This window comes from Microtus oregoni, unplaced genomic scaffold (assembly GCF_018167655.1).
Source record: "Microtus oregoni isolate MIOR12 unplaced genomic scaffold, Mior012 000012F_ref0000307, whole genome shotgun sequence".
NCBI classification, from domain to species: Eukaryota; Metazoa; Chordata; class Mammalia; order Rodentia; family Cricetidae; genus Microtus; species Microtus oregoni.
The window spans coordinates 2,272,501-2,288,872 of NW_024543071.1; the positions used below are offsets into that span (position 1 = coordinate 2,272,501).

General features: G+C 47.2%; 2 protein-coding genes across 6 annotated transcripts in view; one reads left to right on the forward strand and one right to left on the reverse strand.

Moving 5' to 3' along the window:
• Positions 1-9,120, forward strand: part of Shtn1 (shootin 1) — a 104,862-nt gene extending 95,742 nt beyond the window's left edge. The window contains exons 15-16 of one of the 4 annotated variants that reach the window (XR_005975148.1): positions 4,653-4,787; positions 6,897-7,006. Coding sequence is in view for 3 of the 4 variants with exons in the window: in XM_041661197.1 (XP_041517131.1) it covers positions 6,897-7,119 (223 nt within the window). In the remaining variant the exon portion in view is untranslated. Of the gene's footprint in view, positions 1-4,652; positions 4,788-6,896 lie in introns of all 4 variants that reach the window. The other 3 variants (XM_041661199.1, XM_041661197.1, XM_041661198.1) reach the window with 3 other exon arrangements.
• Positions 9,121-10,745: 1,625 nt separating this feature from the next.
• The window catches only part of Eno4 (enolase 4), a 31,217-nt gene continuing 25,590 nt past the window's right edge, over positions 10,746-16,372 (reverse strand). For both annotated transcript variants that reach the window (XM_041661201.1, XM_041661200.1), the window contains 3 exons: positions 13,740-13,807; positions 13,081-13,198; positions 10,746-11,918 (listed from right to left, as the gene is read on the reverse strand). In XM_041661201.1, coding sequence (XP_041517135.1) covers positions 11,773-11,918; positions 13,081-13,198; positions 13,740-13,807 — 332 coding nt within the window. In that variant the 3' untranslated portion in view covers positions 10,746-11,772. The remainder of the gene's footprint in view (positions 11,919-13,080; positions 13,199-13,739; positions 13,808-16,372) is intronic.

The window sequence follows — 16,372 nt, forward strand, 5'->3', positions numbered from 1 at the left end:
TCTTCTGGTTACTTTCAGCCCTCGATTCCTCATCACTTCCTTTTCCTCTTTCTCTTTCTGGGGTGTGTGTGTGTGTCTGAGTGTGTGTGTGTGTGTGTCTGTGTGTGCGTGCCTGTGTGTGTCTGAGTGTGTGTGTGTGTCTGTGTGTGCGTGCCTGTGTGTGTCTGTGTGTGTGCACGTCTGTGTGTGCTTCTCTGTGTGTCTGTGTAGGCTCTGCATTGAGGAGATGGGGAGGAAGGCACCTTCCCTGTACTTTGTAAACATTTATTTCCGAGAAGAGTCTACTAGCAGAGTGAGCCACATGGACGTTCCTGCTTAATCTGATGCTCTTATACAATTAAAGGATTTGCTGGGCGCACAGCTGTAATCTTAGCCTTGCTGAATTGTGTACGGACACTGCAGGAAACGGCTCTGTTCCACAGAGCCAGACCACAATGGAGCCCCGTGTGCACTGGTACATGGACAATTAAGTTTTAACAACAAAATTAGCTGAACAACTGGATGCTCTGGAAGCTGAGATCCCCCAACTTGGTCTTTTCTTCTTCCCCCCACCAGGAGTTATCCTGGGGACAGCCGGAAAGCTCAGCCCTGGTATTGTCTCAGTGTTCCGAGGGGCTGTACAGACAGCAACTTCTTCCAGATTAATTGTTCAGGATGTATTACACCTAGTGAAGAAATGACTGGTAAAATACCGTTGAGTAAATCTCAAAATTACTGTTCAAGTGCTGCAGAGTAATTCTCCACTCTCTCAAAGAATTAATCGCCTCTTAATGTTTGCTTCCAGTTACAAGGGCTCGGATTTTACAGGACTTTGTCTAAAATGTATCATTTCTGCAAATTGCCCTTGGTACTTTGTAGGTTTTTAAAAACTGTTTCTTAACAGTGTTTATATTTCCTTTATTTGTGCTTCCTAGGGAAGAGTGAAGTTTTGTTTTGTTTTGTTCTGTTTTGATTGAAAGAAAAATAACTTCCAAGATGGAAAAAGCAATTTCAGATCCTGGGATAAACCCATTCAACTTCTTAAACCAGATAAAACACATTCCACTGGCAATATACTTTATCATGTCATGGTAGTACAGGACAGTATAAGGTGACAAACGGAATTCCTTCTCAGTCCTGTCTTAAAAGTTTGATGTACAAAATGTAGTAAATTGAAAGGAAAACTTAAAATGCATGTATGTTTGAAAATGCGTGTTGTGCCCAGCTCGTTTTCAAGGAGCCAGAGTTAGCTCTGGTGACTGCTGTGGAAGACAGTGTGTCTTTCAACATATTTCTTGTAAATAACACTAAGTTTTTAAATACCAGGATCTAAATGAAATTTTCATAGGAACTAAAAGCTGTGCAAAATTATTAAAAAAAAAAAAGTAAAAAACCAATCCAGCAGCCAAAGAAAAGCGTCATAGTTACAAAAAGTGTTTTGTAATGAGTTCATGGGTTGCCTACATGGCTTTACCAGTGAGGGCTGTCCAGGTTCATAACCTATTACTTGTCCTTGGTCTGGCTGACATTAGCAGAATAAACAAGCTGTTATAGCCTTGGAGGGGACCACCATGGGCTGGGACATAAACTGGATGGCAGTTAAAAAACAAACAAACAAACAAAAAAAAATCTAAAGGAAAATTTTGCAGAATGTGGGCACGGGGTCTTTCCCCAGTTATTGTTACCTGTGCCAAAGGGAAGCTGTTTAATCCGGAGGCAAGGAACACTTTCTATACTTTAATCTGTCTTCCTACAAAAGCAGAGTCAACCTGACAGGCGGGCACAGATAAAATGCAATTTTTAAAAAGTACACAAAACCAAAACTCTTGAAGCTTTGTTCTGCCTCCAGCTACACAAGTGGGAGACTTGCTAGCGATTAGAAATTCCCAGCTTATGTCTAAGATGTAATGTTTCTGAAAACAAGAGTTTCTGGAAGAAACAATGAACATTGAGCCTCAGTAAGGGTACTTCTCTCTACTGCTCGGCTAACTGACGGCAGGGATGGGAAGGAGGGGGGAGAAGGCAAGACTTCTTTTTACTCTAGGGAGATAGAAACCGACTTCCTCTTTGGAGTTTTACCAGAAAACTCCTTTATAAAGACAAATTTAAATCTTTCCATTTTCCATCCTTGAAGGTGGTAAATGTGGTTGTCGTTTTACCCGTTTTCATTGTCAATGAAACAGAGTTCAGACGGGCCGCTGTACGTCATTTGTTGGATGGCTGCCACGGACTAATGCAGACGTCCCACTGGGAGCCCAGAGAAGCGCTGTGCTGTGATTCACCAGATTGTGTTAAATAGTCCAGCTGTTGCGATTTGAGAGATAGTTACCTCGGAAGTGAAATAGAAATGAACTTGGCATTTATGCCTGAAACCATTTTTATACTGTTTGGCAATCAGCTTTTCAGAGGTAGCATTTTATAAAATAACTCTCACCGCTTAAAGGTTTCATTCACTGTAATGTTCAAAATGTCCCACCTTTATATTATCAGTAAGATTAAGCTGGAGCGATATTCAGAATTTGCATGAAATAAGCATCCCCCCTTCATTTCCTGAGCTTTGATTGTATTCAATTGAGCTCAGAACCGTGTCGATTAGGGGCTCTTTGGGGCATTAGTTAATTTGAATTGCAGCCGAAATGTTAGCTAGAATGTTTTGGAATATAAGTGGGAGGTAGAAAGTTGATTTTGAAAGGAATTGTCATTGAATGCAAACAGTGATGGGCTTTGGGGTGGGGAGCGCAGAGTGCTTCTCTTCCAAGAGTCTCCTGTGACACAGTCTGAGAAATCACCGGATCCCTTTACCAAGTTCAGCTGTGGTGAAGACTGTTGGAGGCAGGTTCAGTATGGTTTGGGGTCCAATCCCTCCTTTCACCAGCATGGGGCGGGAGCTGAAGTTCACTTGCCGGAGCCCCTTCTTCTGGCTCTTCCTGAATCCTAGCTTTTCCTTGTTTTTGTCTGAAAAACAACTGTTGAATACGTGACCCAGAATGACCCATGGGTAAGGTCTATTTGAGTGGATCACAGATAACAAGTCTTTGGGAAAAGAAGAGAAATCCTGGCTAAGATTCTGCAGTTTGGGCCAAGACAACAGATCGAGGCTCTGTGCCAGGGCATGGGTGCATCTGATTCACAGTCTTCCTCACTCTCTGGGACTCAGCAATTTTGCTTTACTGATTCTGCTCCTCAAGAGGAAGGCTGATGGAGGAAGGTCATTGGCTAATAAAGGCACTGCCCTGGCCCATTTTATTGGTTAGAGGATAAGTGGGAGGAGTAAACAGAACAAAATTCTGGGAGGAAGAGGAAGTGACTCCACAGGAAGAGACTCCACAGCTCTGCTCTCTCGGGAGCAGACGCCTCAGAGAGAGGCGCCATGCCCCGCTCCCAGGATGAAGCTCCGACCCAGGATGGACTAGGCTGGAATCTCCCCAGTAAGCGCACCTTGGGGTGCTACATACAGATGATTAGAGGTGGGCTAAATTAATATGTGAGAATTAGCCTAGAAGAGAATGGGCCAAACAGTGATTAAAAGAATACAGTTTGTGTGTTGTTATTTCGGAGCATAAGCTCGGACCCAGGATGGACTAGGCTAAAATCTCCCCGGTAAGCACACCTTGGGGTGCTACACACAGATGATTAGGAATGGGCTAAATTAATATGTGAGAATTAGCCTAGAAGAGAATGGGCCAAACAGTGATTAAAAGAATACAGTTTGTGTGTTGTTATTTCGGAGCATAAGCTAGCCATGTGGGCGGCCGGGTGTGGGGGACGCAGCCCTGCCGCCCCATATTACTACAGAAGGCTGCCATGCTCTTTATGCATATGAACTTTAGTTGCTTATCTGTGCTCAGAAAGGACTAATTCGGGTTCAGTTTGAAGGTAGAGTTAGCCCATCGTGGAAGGGGAGATGTGGCAGCTGGAGGTTGAGGCAGCTTTTCTCGTTGCATCCACAGTTAGGAAGCAGAGGGGTGGACAGTGAACACTCAGGTTGGCTCTTTCTCCCTGGATACAAGCCCAGGGAATGGTGGTGCCCACGTTCAAGATACGTCCTCCCGCCTCCATTTACCAAGTCTAAATAATTCCACACAGGCATGCAGCATACTCAGAGCCCTGTCTCCTGAGTGAATCTGGAGTGACACCATGGGGACAGAAGGAGAAGGTCGCCCTGGGAGGACGGCTTCTCATCCCCGGAGCTTTGAGCAGCTCTCCAAGGGACCTAGTGATATCAAACCAGGAAGGACTACAAACTACAGCTGGAGTGGTGGGCTTTGCCCCTTGCTGATTTCAAAGCTGCAGGTGGAAACAATGGAAGCACACTGGTAAAAGTGTCCACAGTTAGCCTGTGGCACCAACGTTATATTTGGGAAATAGCTCAGCGTTAAGGAGTAGGCAGAAAGAGGCAGCTCAGACTGTTGCACTGTCTCTGCTATTCGTGAGCATCCACTGTGCTCTTGGGCCAGGTTCTCATCCCTGTCCACCTTGCTCTGGGGTTCCCGGGCAATGCCACTGTGCCCATGGGGTTCGGGTTCTCAGGCTGGCCAGCGAATGACCTCTCAGATGACAATGCAGATAAGCAGCTTGAGGACAGATAAACAGTGACAGAGACAGTTCCAGAAACAGTCTCAACCCCACAGTATGAGGTTTCAGCTCAATCAGCCTGTGTGTTGCTGCCACAGGATGCTGAGAGCACTTCCTGGAAATGTCTAAGCGCCAGCTGATGAAGACAGCTTTTGCTAGGAGTTGTTAACCATCCTTCGCCTGCAGACACACAGGGACTCACAAACACACAGTAGTCCGTCGGAATGGCCAAGGTCGGTATGAACTGGTGGTAGTTGTTATCTCCAAGTGGTGGAATGAGAGATAACACCTTTGCATGCCTCTGGCAGACTGGCTGGCTGACAGCAGGGGCTCACAGGCAAGCTGGTGAAGCCAACTGGACTTGACCTGTAGACTAAAGCTAAGCTGCAGCTTTACCTCCTGGGAGGTTTGTGTCCAGTTTCTGGTTGGCCGTGAGCAAAATGCACATGAGATATAACAAGGCAGAAGTGAGGTCGTAATATACCCTGAGAAGGTTCATGTGTAGCCGTCTCTGGGATAGCTTACATAGGGCATGATGTGCGAACTCGCCTGACTGGCATGTGGCAGTGACCGGCCTGTTGATCCATCCTGCAGCTCCTCCCAGCTTCTCCAGCTTGCCCACCTCCTGGAGCTGATGCATGTGCGGTTCCAAGCGATAGGGCTCAGCTCACCCTGCAGGGCTGGTGCATGAGCCTGGTCGGCCTTTGTCAGACACAGATGCATTTCTAGCTTGTCTTCAAGCTCTGCCACTTACACCTAACTTCATGCATAGAGACAGCAGACTCCCACAGATTACCTGATAGTGTCCCCTGTTGCCTGGGATCTTATTCCTCTGACAGCACTTATCAGTGGCTCTGCTTTTGTGATAGTGAGCTTTAAGATGTCGCCTGGACCGGAACAGGTCCTATCAAGGAAACGGCATCCCAACCTATCTCTAGGACCCAGTAGCAGGTGTTTTGAAGTAGAAGGTCTTTGCTCTCTCCAATCCTGAGGCTCGCCTTCCTTTCTCCCAATGCTATGTGGTCATCACACGGGGTGATGGTCAAGTCATGCCTTTGCTATGACCTGACAACCAGAGAACGAGCTCTTAGTGATAAGCATGGCCTTTGGGTTCAGACTTCCGTGCTCTGTGAGCAGGTCACGCAGGCCGCCTTCCCTGAGAGATGGCTTGTTCTGTTTCCATGCATAGAAGAGACCTTCAGCTTTCCTCACTCCGGGTCTTCTCTAGCATGTTGCTATTGGTTGACACGTGATCTGCACTAGGTGCTGGGGATAGAATCTTAGTCGAAATTAGGCAGCCCCTGCCCCATATGTTATCAGAGAGACAGACGAGAAACATCTAACCGTGCTAAGTTCCAGAAGGGAGGAGCACGATGAGAGGAGCTCAGAAGACCCGACCTGCAGGAGGTCAGGGCAGTGGGAATGGGTGCTGACTGCAGAACAGTGAGCAGACAAAGCAGTAGCTCTCCATCACACATGAGGCACTCTCCATGGTTTCCTGACTCATGGGTCTCTGGGGTGAAAAAGTCACATCCTGGAATTGGCCAGGAGGACCAGAATCGTCTTGAGAGCATCAGAGCTGCTGGACTTTCTCTAGGCAAGTCCTGCAGCCCAGAATCGACAACCCAGGGCAGGTGCTGATCATGACTTCTGAGAGGACTCGGGGCCCACAGCCTGACACTTGGCAAGAGAATATGTTTGAGGGGCACCTCCGTTCCCACAAGGAAATGTCACCTGCCTGGCATGAAAAACAACAGCTTCTTGCATCAGAAGGGAGGCAACTTCCGAGGGACAGGAAACTGTCCCACATTCTCCTGATTAGAGAAGTTTCCGATCAAGGTGTTGGAGCTTATTCCTTGAGCTCTCCCTTCAGCCCTTTTCTCCGCCCACCTCCTCCTGAGGTCGGGACTCCCTCCTGGGTGGTAATGGCTGTGGTGGGCACAGCTGGCTGCCACTCTCATCTGCCCATAACTGAGCCAGGGTGGTAGGCAGGGCAGGACTGGCGTGGGCAGTGTTTGGGAATGCCCAGTGGAGCCAGGGCTGTGTATTTCCTGAGAGGAGTATGCGATTATGCAGGTAGGTGCATTTGGCTTTGTACTACTTCCGTAGTTAATCGCCTTGACTTTCCTGCCTTCTCTTTTCTGGCCTTCTGCTCCTATTATGTAATCTAATAGCTGCTTCTTTTTTTTTTTTTATGGCTTGCATCTCAAAGACTACATGCTATGCATGTTGGTTAGACTTAGGAGGGTTTTTTGTTGTTGTATTTTCCTGAATCCAGGAATCTGAAAGTTAAATATTTTCTCTGCTTAGTACGTTTTCTATTTAACTCTCTCCTCTTATAGGCCTCCCAGTAAAGGTGGATACAGGAGACAATGTGTGGGCAGTGAGAAGCAAGCTGAGCCAGCTGTAGTTTTAGATCCTGTTTCCACACATGAACCCCAAACCAAAGACCAGGCTGCTGAAAAAGACCCAACTCAATGCAAGGAGGAAGGAGGTGAAGTACAGCCCCAAGACAAGGAGGACAGCCATGGGAAAGCGGGAGAGACGGACAGTTCCAGCTGCTGATCTGAAGCCAGAGGCCTGCGTGTTTGCGAGTCCTTGCCCAAAAGCACGTGGCTCATTTGGGTTACTGTCAAGGTCCGCTGGACACTTCCTTTGTTCTGGCCACACACTTCTTTGCTGGTATCACTTGTAAGTAGCAAGTATAAACATAAGTAAGCTGTTTAGCAAGATGCATCTTCTGGGTAGTATTTTTTATCTTTATGGGGTAAGGGTTCTTTCTGGTTTCTATGTCAAGTGTGACTTCTTCGAGAAGGTGGCGGGAAACTTGGGTGTTGATGTCTTTGTTGGGAATTGTGCACAGTACTCTTCAAATGTATCTATGATGAAATTCAAGGTGGCTGCCAGAAACTGGGTAGACAGAGGCCACCAAACTTTAATCCAATCCTTCTGCGTGCAGCCCTAGCACCAGGGAGACAAAGGCAGGAGGATTGCTTGAGCCTGGACTTCAGTTTGGGTCACATTGCAAGACTCCATCTAAAGAGTCTTTATTCTCCACCTAACGGCTCCCTAAAGGAGCCTCTTTGGGGTACCGCTCTTTGGATGGGGAGACTGAAGCAGCCTGGAAGTCAGTGGGCCCAGTAGCATCTCTGTTTTGTAGAGTGCTATAGGGATATTTTGTTTATGGTCTAACAAAGTTTGCCTGATGATCAGAGAAGCAAAGCAGCCAAGCTACTAGAGAACTCTTAACCTCTATTGAACAGAGCAAGTTCCTATCTCATCCTGCTTTATATTCCTGTCTAGTGCTGGGATTAAAGGCGTGCACCACCACAGCCTGGCCTCTGTGGCTAACTAGTGTGTCTGCTGGGATTAAAGGTGTGTGCCAGCACTGCCCAGCCTGTGTAGCTGACTAGTGTGGCTGCTTTGCCCTCTGATCTTCAGGAAAACTTTGTTAGATCATAAACAAAATATCACTATAGGGTGTGCTGAGACCATCCATGGGAGAGCTCCAAGGCGGCAACCAGCTTCAAGGTCTCTTAGCATGTGAAAAACATGCCCCGTGTCCAAGGCTTGCCAGGGATTTCGGGGTTCCTGCTGCTGAATAGAGCAAACCTTGAGTTTAAAAAAAGTACCCTGGCAAACCATATACTCCTGTGTTTTCCTACACATTCCCATGGCACAAGCACCATATTTTACTCCAGATTTTACACACAGTGAAGATAAGTGACAAGCACACTTTTTTCCCTTGCTTCACTGCCGTACTATATTACATGGGTCTTTTTTGTTTTGTTTTTTAGAGGAAATTAAGAGGTAGTTTCTAAAAATACAATGTTTCATACTACCACAAGGAATAAATAGAAATGTAATCAGGGATTAAAAAAAAACAACTTATGCAGGTTTTCAAGTCGATTGTTTCAAAATTGGTGTTTATTTAAAATAAGTGGTAATGTACTTGAATGCACTTTTTATGATAATGACTCAGTAATGGTAATTTTACTATTAAAGCAAGCGAAAGGCTTAGTTTTGTTAGCATGACTCAGCATGTAGTTGTCAGGTGCTTAGCACCTGAGGGCAGAAGAAAATGATAGTAACAGTTGAAGTAGTTGTGTCCTATTGTGTTTGCACACGTGCTGCTAGCGCAGGCTTGAGCAGTGGGGAGGCAGGTGAGAACACTTCCTCACTGTGGAGACAATTCTTTCTGTAGGTTCATTAGGTTTTACTGTTTCCGTGGTCCTTCAGTGCTGATTTTATCGCTCCCTGTCAGTTTACTTATGGGGAATTAAAACGTGATTTTTTTTCCCAACTGTGTGTTTCCATAACTGAATGATATGCTCACTGCAAGTGGATTCATTTGTTCAGATGGGTTCCGCTGTGCTGTGATTTGAACTCTCCTCAACACAACACATTAAAAGAGACACACAACGATTTCTCATTAAGGGTCAGTTGTGGTTATTGACATCTTGAAGTTCTTCAGCCTAGAGGGACACTTAATAGAATTCTGCTTCTTGTATGCTAGGCAAACTTCCAGCTTCCAGTCTACCTGCCCAGCCGCAGACTAACGCAGTCCTGCACAGTTTGGTCCAAGAGTGATATGATCGGGTAACATCAGGAGTCTTCGTGAGCCGGCTCGCTTTGAGCAGCTCTCTTCCGTGTTTTCTGAGTCTACCACCAGGTTGTTGCTGTGTATTTCACACACATCTGGCAATATGAGAGTAGGCACACCACCTTTCTATATTATTTCATCACAAGTATCAACAGAATTAACACAGTTTAAAAGCAGCCTCATGTCCAGCAGAAGTTAACCACGAGGCTCGACCAGGTGTCTAGCTGTGCCTGGTGTTTTCAAAGCATCTTTGCCTTCCGTACTTTTGAAATGGGCCTGCCTTCCCTGCACCACAATGGCTTGCAAAGAACTGCAGTACACAGGTATTTGATGTAGACCTTTGCTCACTCTTTCCTTACAGTTTTTTTATTTTTATTTTCACCTCAGCTTTAAGGTTCAGCCCTTTGCAGGGTGACTGTTGGCAAAGCAGGTGGTGTGTTTGTTCTGTCTTCAAGGTGAGCTTTTGGATGTGTGCGCTCAACTCTTGCAGTCTTCAAGTTGGGAGGAACCACACATTTTTCCCTAGCAGGACATTCATTCTGTTTTGAAGATATGAGATGTGTCTCTGCTGTAGCTTTCTTGACTGCTTCTGACACTTGTGTGGCCACAGTCAGGCGCGGAGAGATGCGCCAGCCCTTTGTGCTACTCTATAAAGGATGAAGTCTCTCTCCTCTGCTGGGAGAGGAAGGACTTCATTAAGATGCCTGCAGCCCTTATGTCTGAGCAAGTCCCACACAAAGTCAGTCATTAGTTTTCCAGCTTGGGGCATCTGCTTGACAGGGTTGGTCTGCTTAAACCGTGTGTGTGTGTGTGTGTGTGTGTATGTGCACATGTGTGCGTATTATGGCTCTGCCAAGTAACTCCTTCCCTACTTTCATGAACAGTAAGAGGGTTATTGCACAGGGAAGGTCAGCATGACCGTGGGTCATCTTTCCAGACTACTTTAGGTTGCCTGTTGGCCAAGCGACAGCTTGTACCACAGTCTTACACACATCCTGGAGTGCTTTTGCAAAGACCCACTATGTTCAAATCACCTTCAGCAGAGAGCAACTTGGACGGTTGTGGAGGATGGGTAGCCCATTTGTTACTGTTATAGAAGCCCTGGAATGGCTTCATATCCATCGCACGGTCATTTTTAATCTAGGCTATGATGAATTCCTTTCATCTCTTTATAGATGATGTTATGCATTTTATCAGCAAGGGAAGAATGGGGAGAGAGAGGGAAGGAGCATGCAAATAAGAAAATGAATAAACAACAAAGAGAGGCAGTGTTTAGCCCTCTAAGAAAAGTACACCTAGCCGTTGGTGCACTGTCCTTGAGCAAAGCTAATATGAGCAGAGTGCATTCTGGGCCGACTCCAAGGTACTGACCTGGTCGTTATTTCGCTCTGGTTTCAATGGTTAGAATTTATATCCATCGCAAGGCATACTCATGTCATGAGGACAACTGCCAGGGCCAGGTAAACACTTCCTCTTCCCCATCCTGACTTTAAAATGGATTTTCCTTTCAATTTCTTCTGCCCCACTGTTTGTTGTTAAGTGTCAGGAGAGACAGTGGCCACCACAAACTGTGACACATTTTCCCAGGCTTGGAATGATGCTTACCAGTTCCCCATGCCATGCTTCAAAGAGACTGCCACTGAGCCAATCTCAAATCGCAGTGCTGAGAGGGAGGGGGCTGGCTCTCCCATGAGGACATGATGTTCCCTTGGTCATTCTCCTCAAAACAGACTATTTAAGCTGGGACTGAAATGATTGTGCTGCAGGCCAAGACCCTGCGATTTATGTAGTCTTTAGTTACAAACAGCCCTTGTGCTAACTCACCTAACAAAGGACGTGATAATGTAAGGGGTTGGCTACTATTGTCTCCCTACTTGAATATTCACTTCAGTACTAAAAGCTCAGCACTGACTCACAAAAGAGGTGAGTCTGTCAACATGAATTTGTCATCATCGTTTTAACCACTTGCTGCTCCTTTCTTCATGCTGTGGTGTAAATAAGAGGGCACTGGACAATGCTATGAATATCCATTTGCAAATGTGCTTATTAAGTTATACCCAACTCTGTTCCAGAAAGGATCTAAGTAGAAAGGTCATACGGGAATGACGAAAACCTGAGAGGAAAGGATGGGTGGAAGGCAATCAAGAGTAGGAAGATAAGAGGAAAGAAAGTGTTGCTGCAGACAGCCCTGTGGTGCTTGGCGCATGTGGCTGGCTATGAAAACCATCTGAAGTTAGCAGAGGTACTAATACAATCAGTGGATGCCTGTGGGGCACTGGGAGCTATCGAAGGTGTTCTGACTTGAGAAGGGTACGGTGCCTGACTGAGTATGGGCCTAGCATCACACTGTATTAGCCTCTAATGAAGTCAGGTCAGGACCTTCAGATTTAGACAGTAGAACCTGTGTCCCCATGGCAATGTGATGGCTGTAAAATAAAGTTCACGGAACTTAAGGTAAAACCACCAGGGGTTTACTTTATCCAATGGTGAGGCTGAAAGAATAAAATGCATGCCCAAGCTGGTGGAGCTAGGAGTCGAGCCAGCGTGGAGACACCCTTCACGCCGGCTAGCCAACACTTGTGGTATTGCTGCTCCGGAGTCCAGCCCCAGGAGGCTCATGGCTGAGCTGATTCCTCCACAACTTCTGTAGGGAAGATGGAGTCCAGGGGCCCAAGAGTTTCCTCTGCCATTGTGGCAGTAGCCTCTGGTGTCTTTTCAGCATCCTCTTGGAAGGAAGAAAAATTGTGTTCTTCACTGAAACCTATTTAAAATAAATAAATAAGGTTTACATCCTGACCAGTGGCCCTGATTTCGATGTTGAGTGTGGCAGGATTAAAAGTCATCACCAGACCCATCCAGAAAGGATCCAGATTCTCAGAAGAGCCTGTCGCTTGCTCCGGTCTGTTTGTGTTACACCTACTGTGACATTCAGGGCACTGATATACACCAGAAAAGGCCACCCCTGCACATGAATACAGAGGAGCATACCAGCCACCCCAAAGGAAACCGTGGCAAACAGGGACCATCCTAGGCAGAACCACATATAGTAACAACCATACTTTAGTGGCTGACAGTTTGCCAAGATTGCTTCCTCAGAAGTGGGAGTGGAATTGTTTGTTTTGCTAATTCGGGGTGTTCTTGGTGTTTGCCTAACAGCTTTAGAGAAATTCTCACTAATCGCCCTAATCCATTCCAGAATGCCAGGGGCACTGGCCTAGCTCCTAAGAAGTGGCTGGGCCTCCGGTGTCCCAGGGTTCTTTTTGATGGTCTGAAGCGGTTCTGGGGGACTGGAAATTGGAGAGGTCTTCAAAGGCCCCACAGTCAGAATGAAAAACAGATGAGATGATATTTAGAACAGTAAACAACACAGACTAACTCTAGACTGCCTTTAAAAGTATTAGTTAGCTTCTCTCTGACAGAGACACAAGAAGCTCCCTGTGCAGATTTACCAAGTTCGGGTTTCATAAGCCATCAGTTCCTTTCTTGGGGTACCTTATCCTCTCTGGGGTACCGCGTTAGAATCAACATGCTGCCTACTTGTGGGACACGAAACAAGTTGTTTTCAGAAGGAACACATCTGCCTTTAACTTCCAGGGACAGCCCGGCTGCAGAAACCTTAAGTATAATTTGGGCCATAACAAAAGGCAGGCTTGGAGATTCCAATCAATTAATTCTATTGAAAAGCACCAAGCAGCCCATTCAGCCAGGAGAAGGGTGGTGAGAGTCTTAAGCATTCAGGTAAATAGATAATCCATTAAGCCAACAATGGACATTGTGGCGAGTGCCATCCTGCTCTTGTCAGTGCTGATTTGTAGTCTTTGGATTGTCCCGCCCTCCTGCTGAGGGACTTCTATTCCCTCCCTTCCACTCTTTGTTCCCTTATTCAGGGCTAAGGGAAAACAAAGCGAGAAAGCAGCGCCTACCCAGTGTTCCACTCTGGATGAGTTCTTCCTCTATAGCAAGAAGGCGGTTGTATTTGGTCACTCGTTCACCCCGAGAAAGACCCCCCAACTTGATAAACCGGGCGCCGAGTCCAACAGCCTGAAGTGGGGAAAACAACTTATTTTAAACAGCAGAGTTTTGGTTTTGAGCAGTGCTTTAACGAGACAGGGAACCGCTGCAGGACTCTGTTGAGGGGGGTTTCTCTTCATCTTTGTGGGAGTAAAGTGGCCTGCTGGCAAGCTGAGCACTGAAGGGCAAACAGATGGTGTGCCTGACAGACCATCAGGCACTTTACGAGTCTTGAGAGTGCGCCGATTTCATCGGAACACGGCCTGGCCTTTCGCACCCCGTCTTGGGCACGGGGGGGGGGGGGGGGGGGGGCGGGGGGGAGGCGGAGATTGCAAGTGTACACCCCAGTCATTTTATTGTGCCCGCCATTTTCCCTGAACTTCAATTTTGCCTCTTTTAAAAAGTTCAAAGATTAGCGCTTTGCAAAAGGGAGCTGTCTGGGAGGAAGCAAGTCTATTTCATAAAAGGTTACTCGACTTTCTCCACCAAAGACTGCATTTCCCTGAAATACCGATTCATCATAAAAGCGGTATTTTGGCAATTCCGCAATTGACCATCGCTCTGCACTTACCAGATCGACAAGGCTGTCATCAGAGGACTCTGCCTCCGTGCTCCCGAAGACAGCAAGCTGCTTTTTACCTGCAAGAGCAGCCCCCGTCAGTCACGCATGACTTACAAGAAGTTCACACTCATGGGGGACTCTGACCAAAACGACAACTTTCCCCGAGATTTCAGAGTTTCTGGGGAAGGAACCCACGGTCTAACCACTTGAGCATTCTCACCCAAGCATCTGTGGCTTTATCTCCCTGGCTTTATCTGTTCAGTTCCCTTCAGTGTCTTACGTGCTAATAAAAAACAAAGAGGGGCAGAGGAATGCTCCTAACAGCACTTGCCGCACAAGCGTGAGGACCTGAGTTTGATCCCTGGGGCCCCCGGAAAGCTGCAAATAACACCGCTAATGTCTGTAATCCCAAGGTACCGTCAGTATTTCTACAGGGAGAGGAGATGAAAGAAACCAGGGATGCTCTTAAGGATGGCCAGCCTGGCCTACACAGTGGGTCACTGCCAAAAGATTGTCTGCAGCAAGGTGGACTGAGAGGACCAAAACCTGAGGCTGTCCTTTGACCTCCACATAGAACGTGCATATGAAACCACAAAGGCTATTAAATTTAAGATATGTTGATTGTTAAGATACAGTATTATTACTACTAAAAGGAAGGGGGAGGATGCTTGAATCTGATTGAGTTTTTATTAGCATAGCTATGACATTCAGTTCTGTTGCTGCTTGGTGTATAAGAATATGCATCAAGGACATGGACTGTGGAGTCCTTACCTAAATAGGAGAACTTTCTCAGCTCATCCAGGGGGAATTACAGCCCCTCCCCTTCAGGTGCTGCCCCACCATGCCCGCCTCTCTTTCTCCCATCTGGATGTCAGAGTTGCTGGCATTTAGACATTTAAGAGTCCCAAAACCTCTTGAAACTTGCCAAGGTCTTTAAAAGGCAAAGTTCTATAGTGACAGGGTTTGTGTTTTCCTGGCAGGAAGCATTCCAACGGGCACCTCCTTGCCAGTTCTGCCAGCCCACCTTCTGATAACTGCCCCATCCCCTGGCTGGCTCTGAGCCCTGCTCCAGGTCCGAGACTGTCCTTCTGCCTAGCTCACAGCCCTGAGGATGGTATCTGTGTGTCGGGTACCATGCGTAAGTGTTCAGGACAGCTGTGACCTAGCCAGATTGCTGCCTGTGCTGGGGATATCAGCCGTCAACCACACAGGTCTTCACAGTGATCACCACAGGGAGAAAACAGGCTGCTATTGCAATGAAGAAAGTTCAGGGCAGAACTATTAAGGGTCAGCAGGTCAGGTGTGGTGTGAACGTGAGCACCAGTCCATTTAAGTCAAAACTTGAAGGATGGGGAGGAACTGACCAAGTGAAGGGCAAAGCGGGGCATCTGAGTCAAAGGGGCAACTTGCCCTGACTTTGAAACATTTGGAACTGAAAACGAGCAAGGGTGGGCAAGTGGGGTGAAGGGGAGATTTAACCTCTGCAAACTTCAATTTTCATCAGGAAAATGAAGAGGGCATTGTGTACCGCTACTTCAGCTGTGAGGGTATACCCTGAGGCTGAAACAGCTGCGCTCCCTGGTGCCACAAGTCCGCAGGCAACGATGCCTTGAGTCTCACTTGGCATCCCTTGGTGCCTGTTCTGGGATCCTGTTCCTTCCAGATTCCTTGCTGGGGACCTGCATCCAGATGCTTTTTTCCCCTCCCAACACTGTTTGGAGGAGTGCATGGAATAAGGCGGAGAGGAAGGCCCCCAAAACGCTGCATAGACAGCATAAAGGAAGACTGTGGGACCCTGGGTGTGACAATAACACAGGCATCTAGGACTGCCCAGGATAGGAACAACTGGAGAACCGCCATAGATGGGCTGTCCGTGCATGGTTCAGCATTGCATCATTGTTATTGCTGGGGCACACATGATGACAAAATGATTGTGTGCCCTGGTGTGAAGGTATCAGATGAGCTATCTCTCCGGCCAGCTTTGTCAACCTGCTGGCGGCTTTCTGGTATTGCAGTTAGGGAGCCTCCTTCCTTCTCCAGGGCCCTAGGCTCACAGAAAAACTGTTCCTCTTAAATGGGGTCTTCTTGCCATTTCCTTAATTGTGCAGATCAGCTCCCCTCAAAGGGTGACCTCGCTCCCAACTGTGCCCAGTCCCAGACTTCCCCAGACCAGTGTGAAATAAAATGGCCCCAGGAGGTCTGAAGGCAATTATGTTTCAATCAAGTTAATTGCCGTATCCTTACTTGGTCTGTGCCTGCATGGAAGGATAGAAGCTTACCCTTCCGCATACAATCTCCTAGATTCGTAAATTAATCATGTGCCCATGTGGGTGTGCGTGTGTGTACAGGCGAGCATATGGATGTGCATATGCATTTGGAGGTCAGAGGACAGACGAGATCTCTCATTGGCTTAGAACTGCACCGAGCAGGCTGGATTAACCAGCAAGCAAGTCCAGGGATCCTCCTGTCTTTGGCTTCCAGCACACCATCACTGGGACTAGAAACATGTACTTGACTTTTTACACGGGTTCTTGGGAATGAACTCAGGCCCTCATGCTGAAGAGCGAACACACTGGTCCTGACGTGTAGGGTGTTCACAGGGCCTCCCCGGGTGTGTCAGGCTGACACTTCCAGCCCTGTTG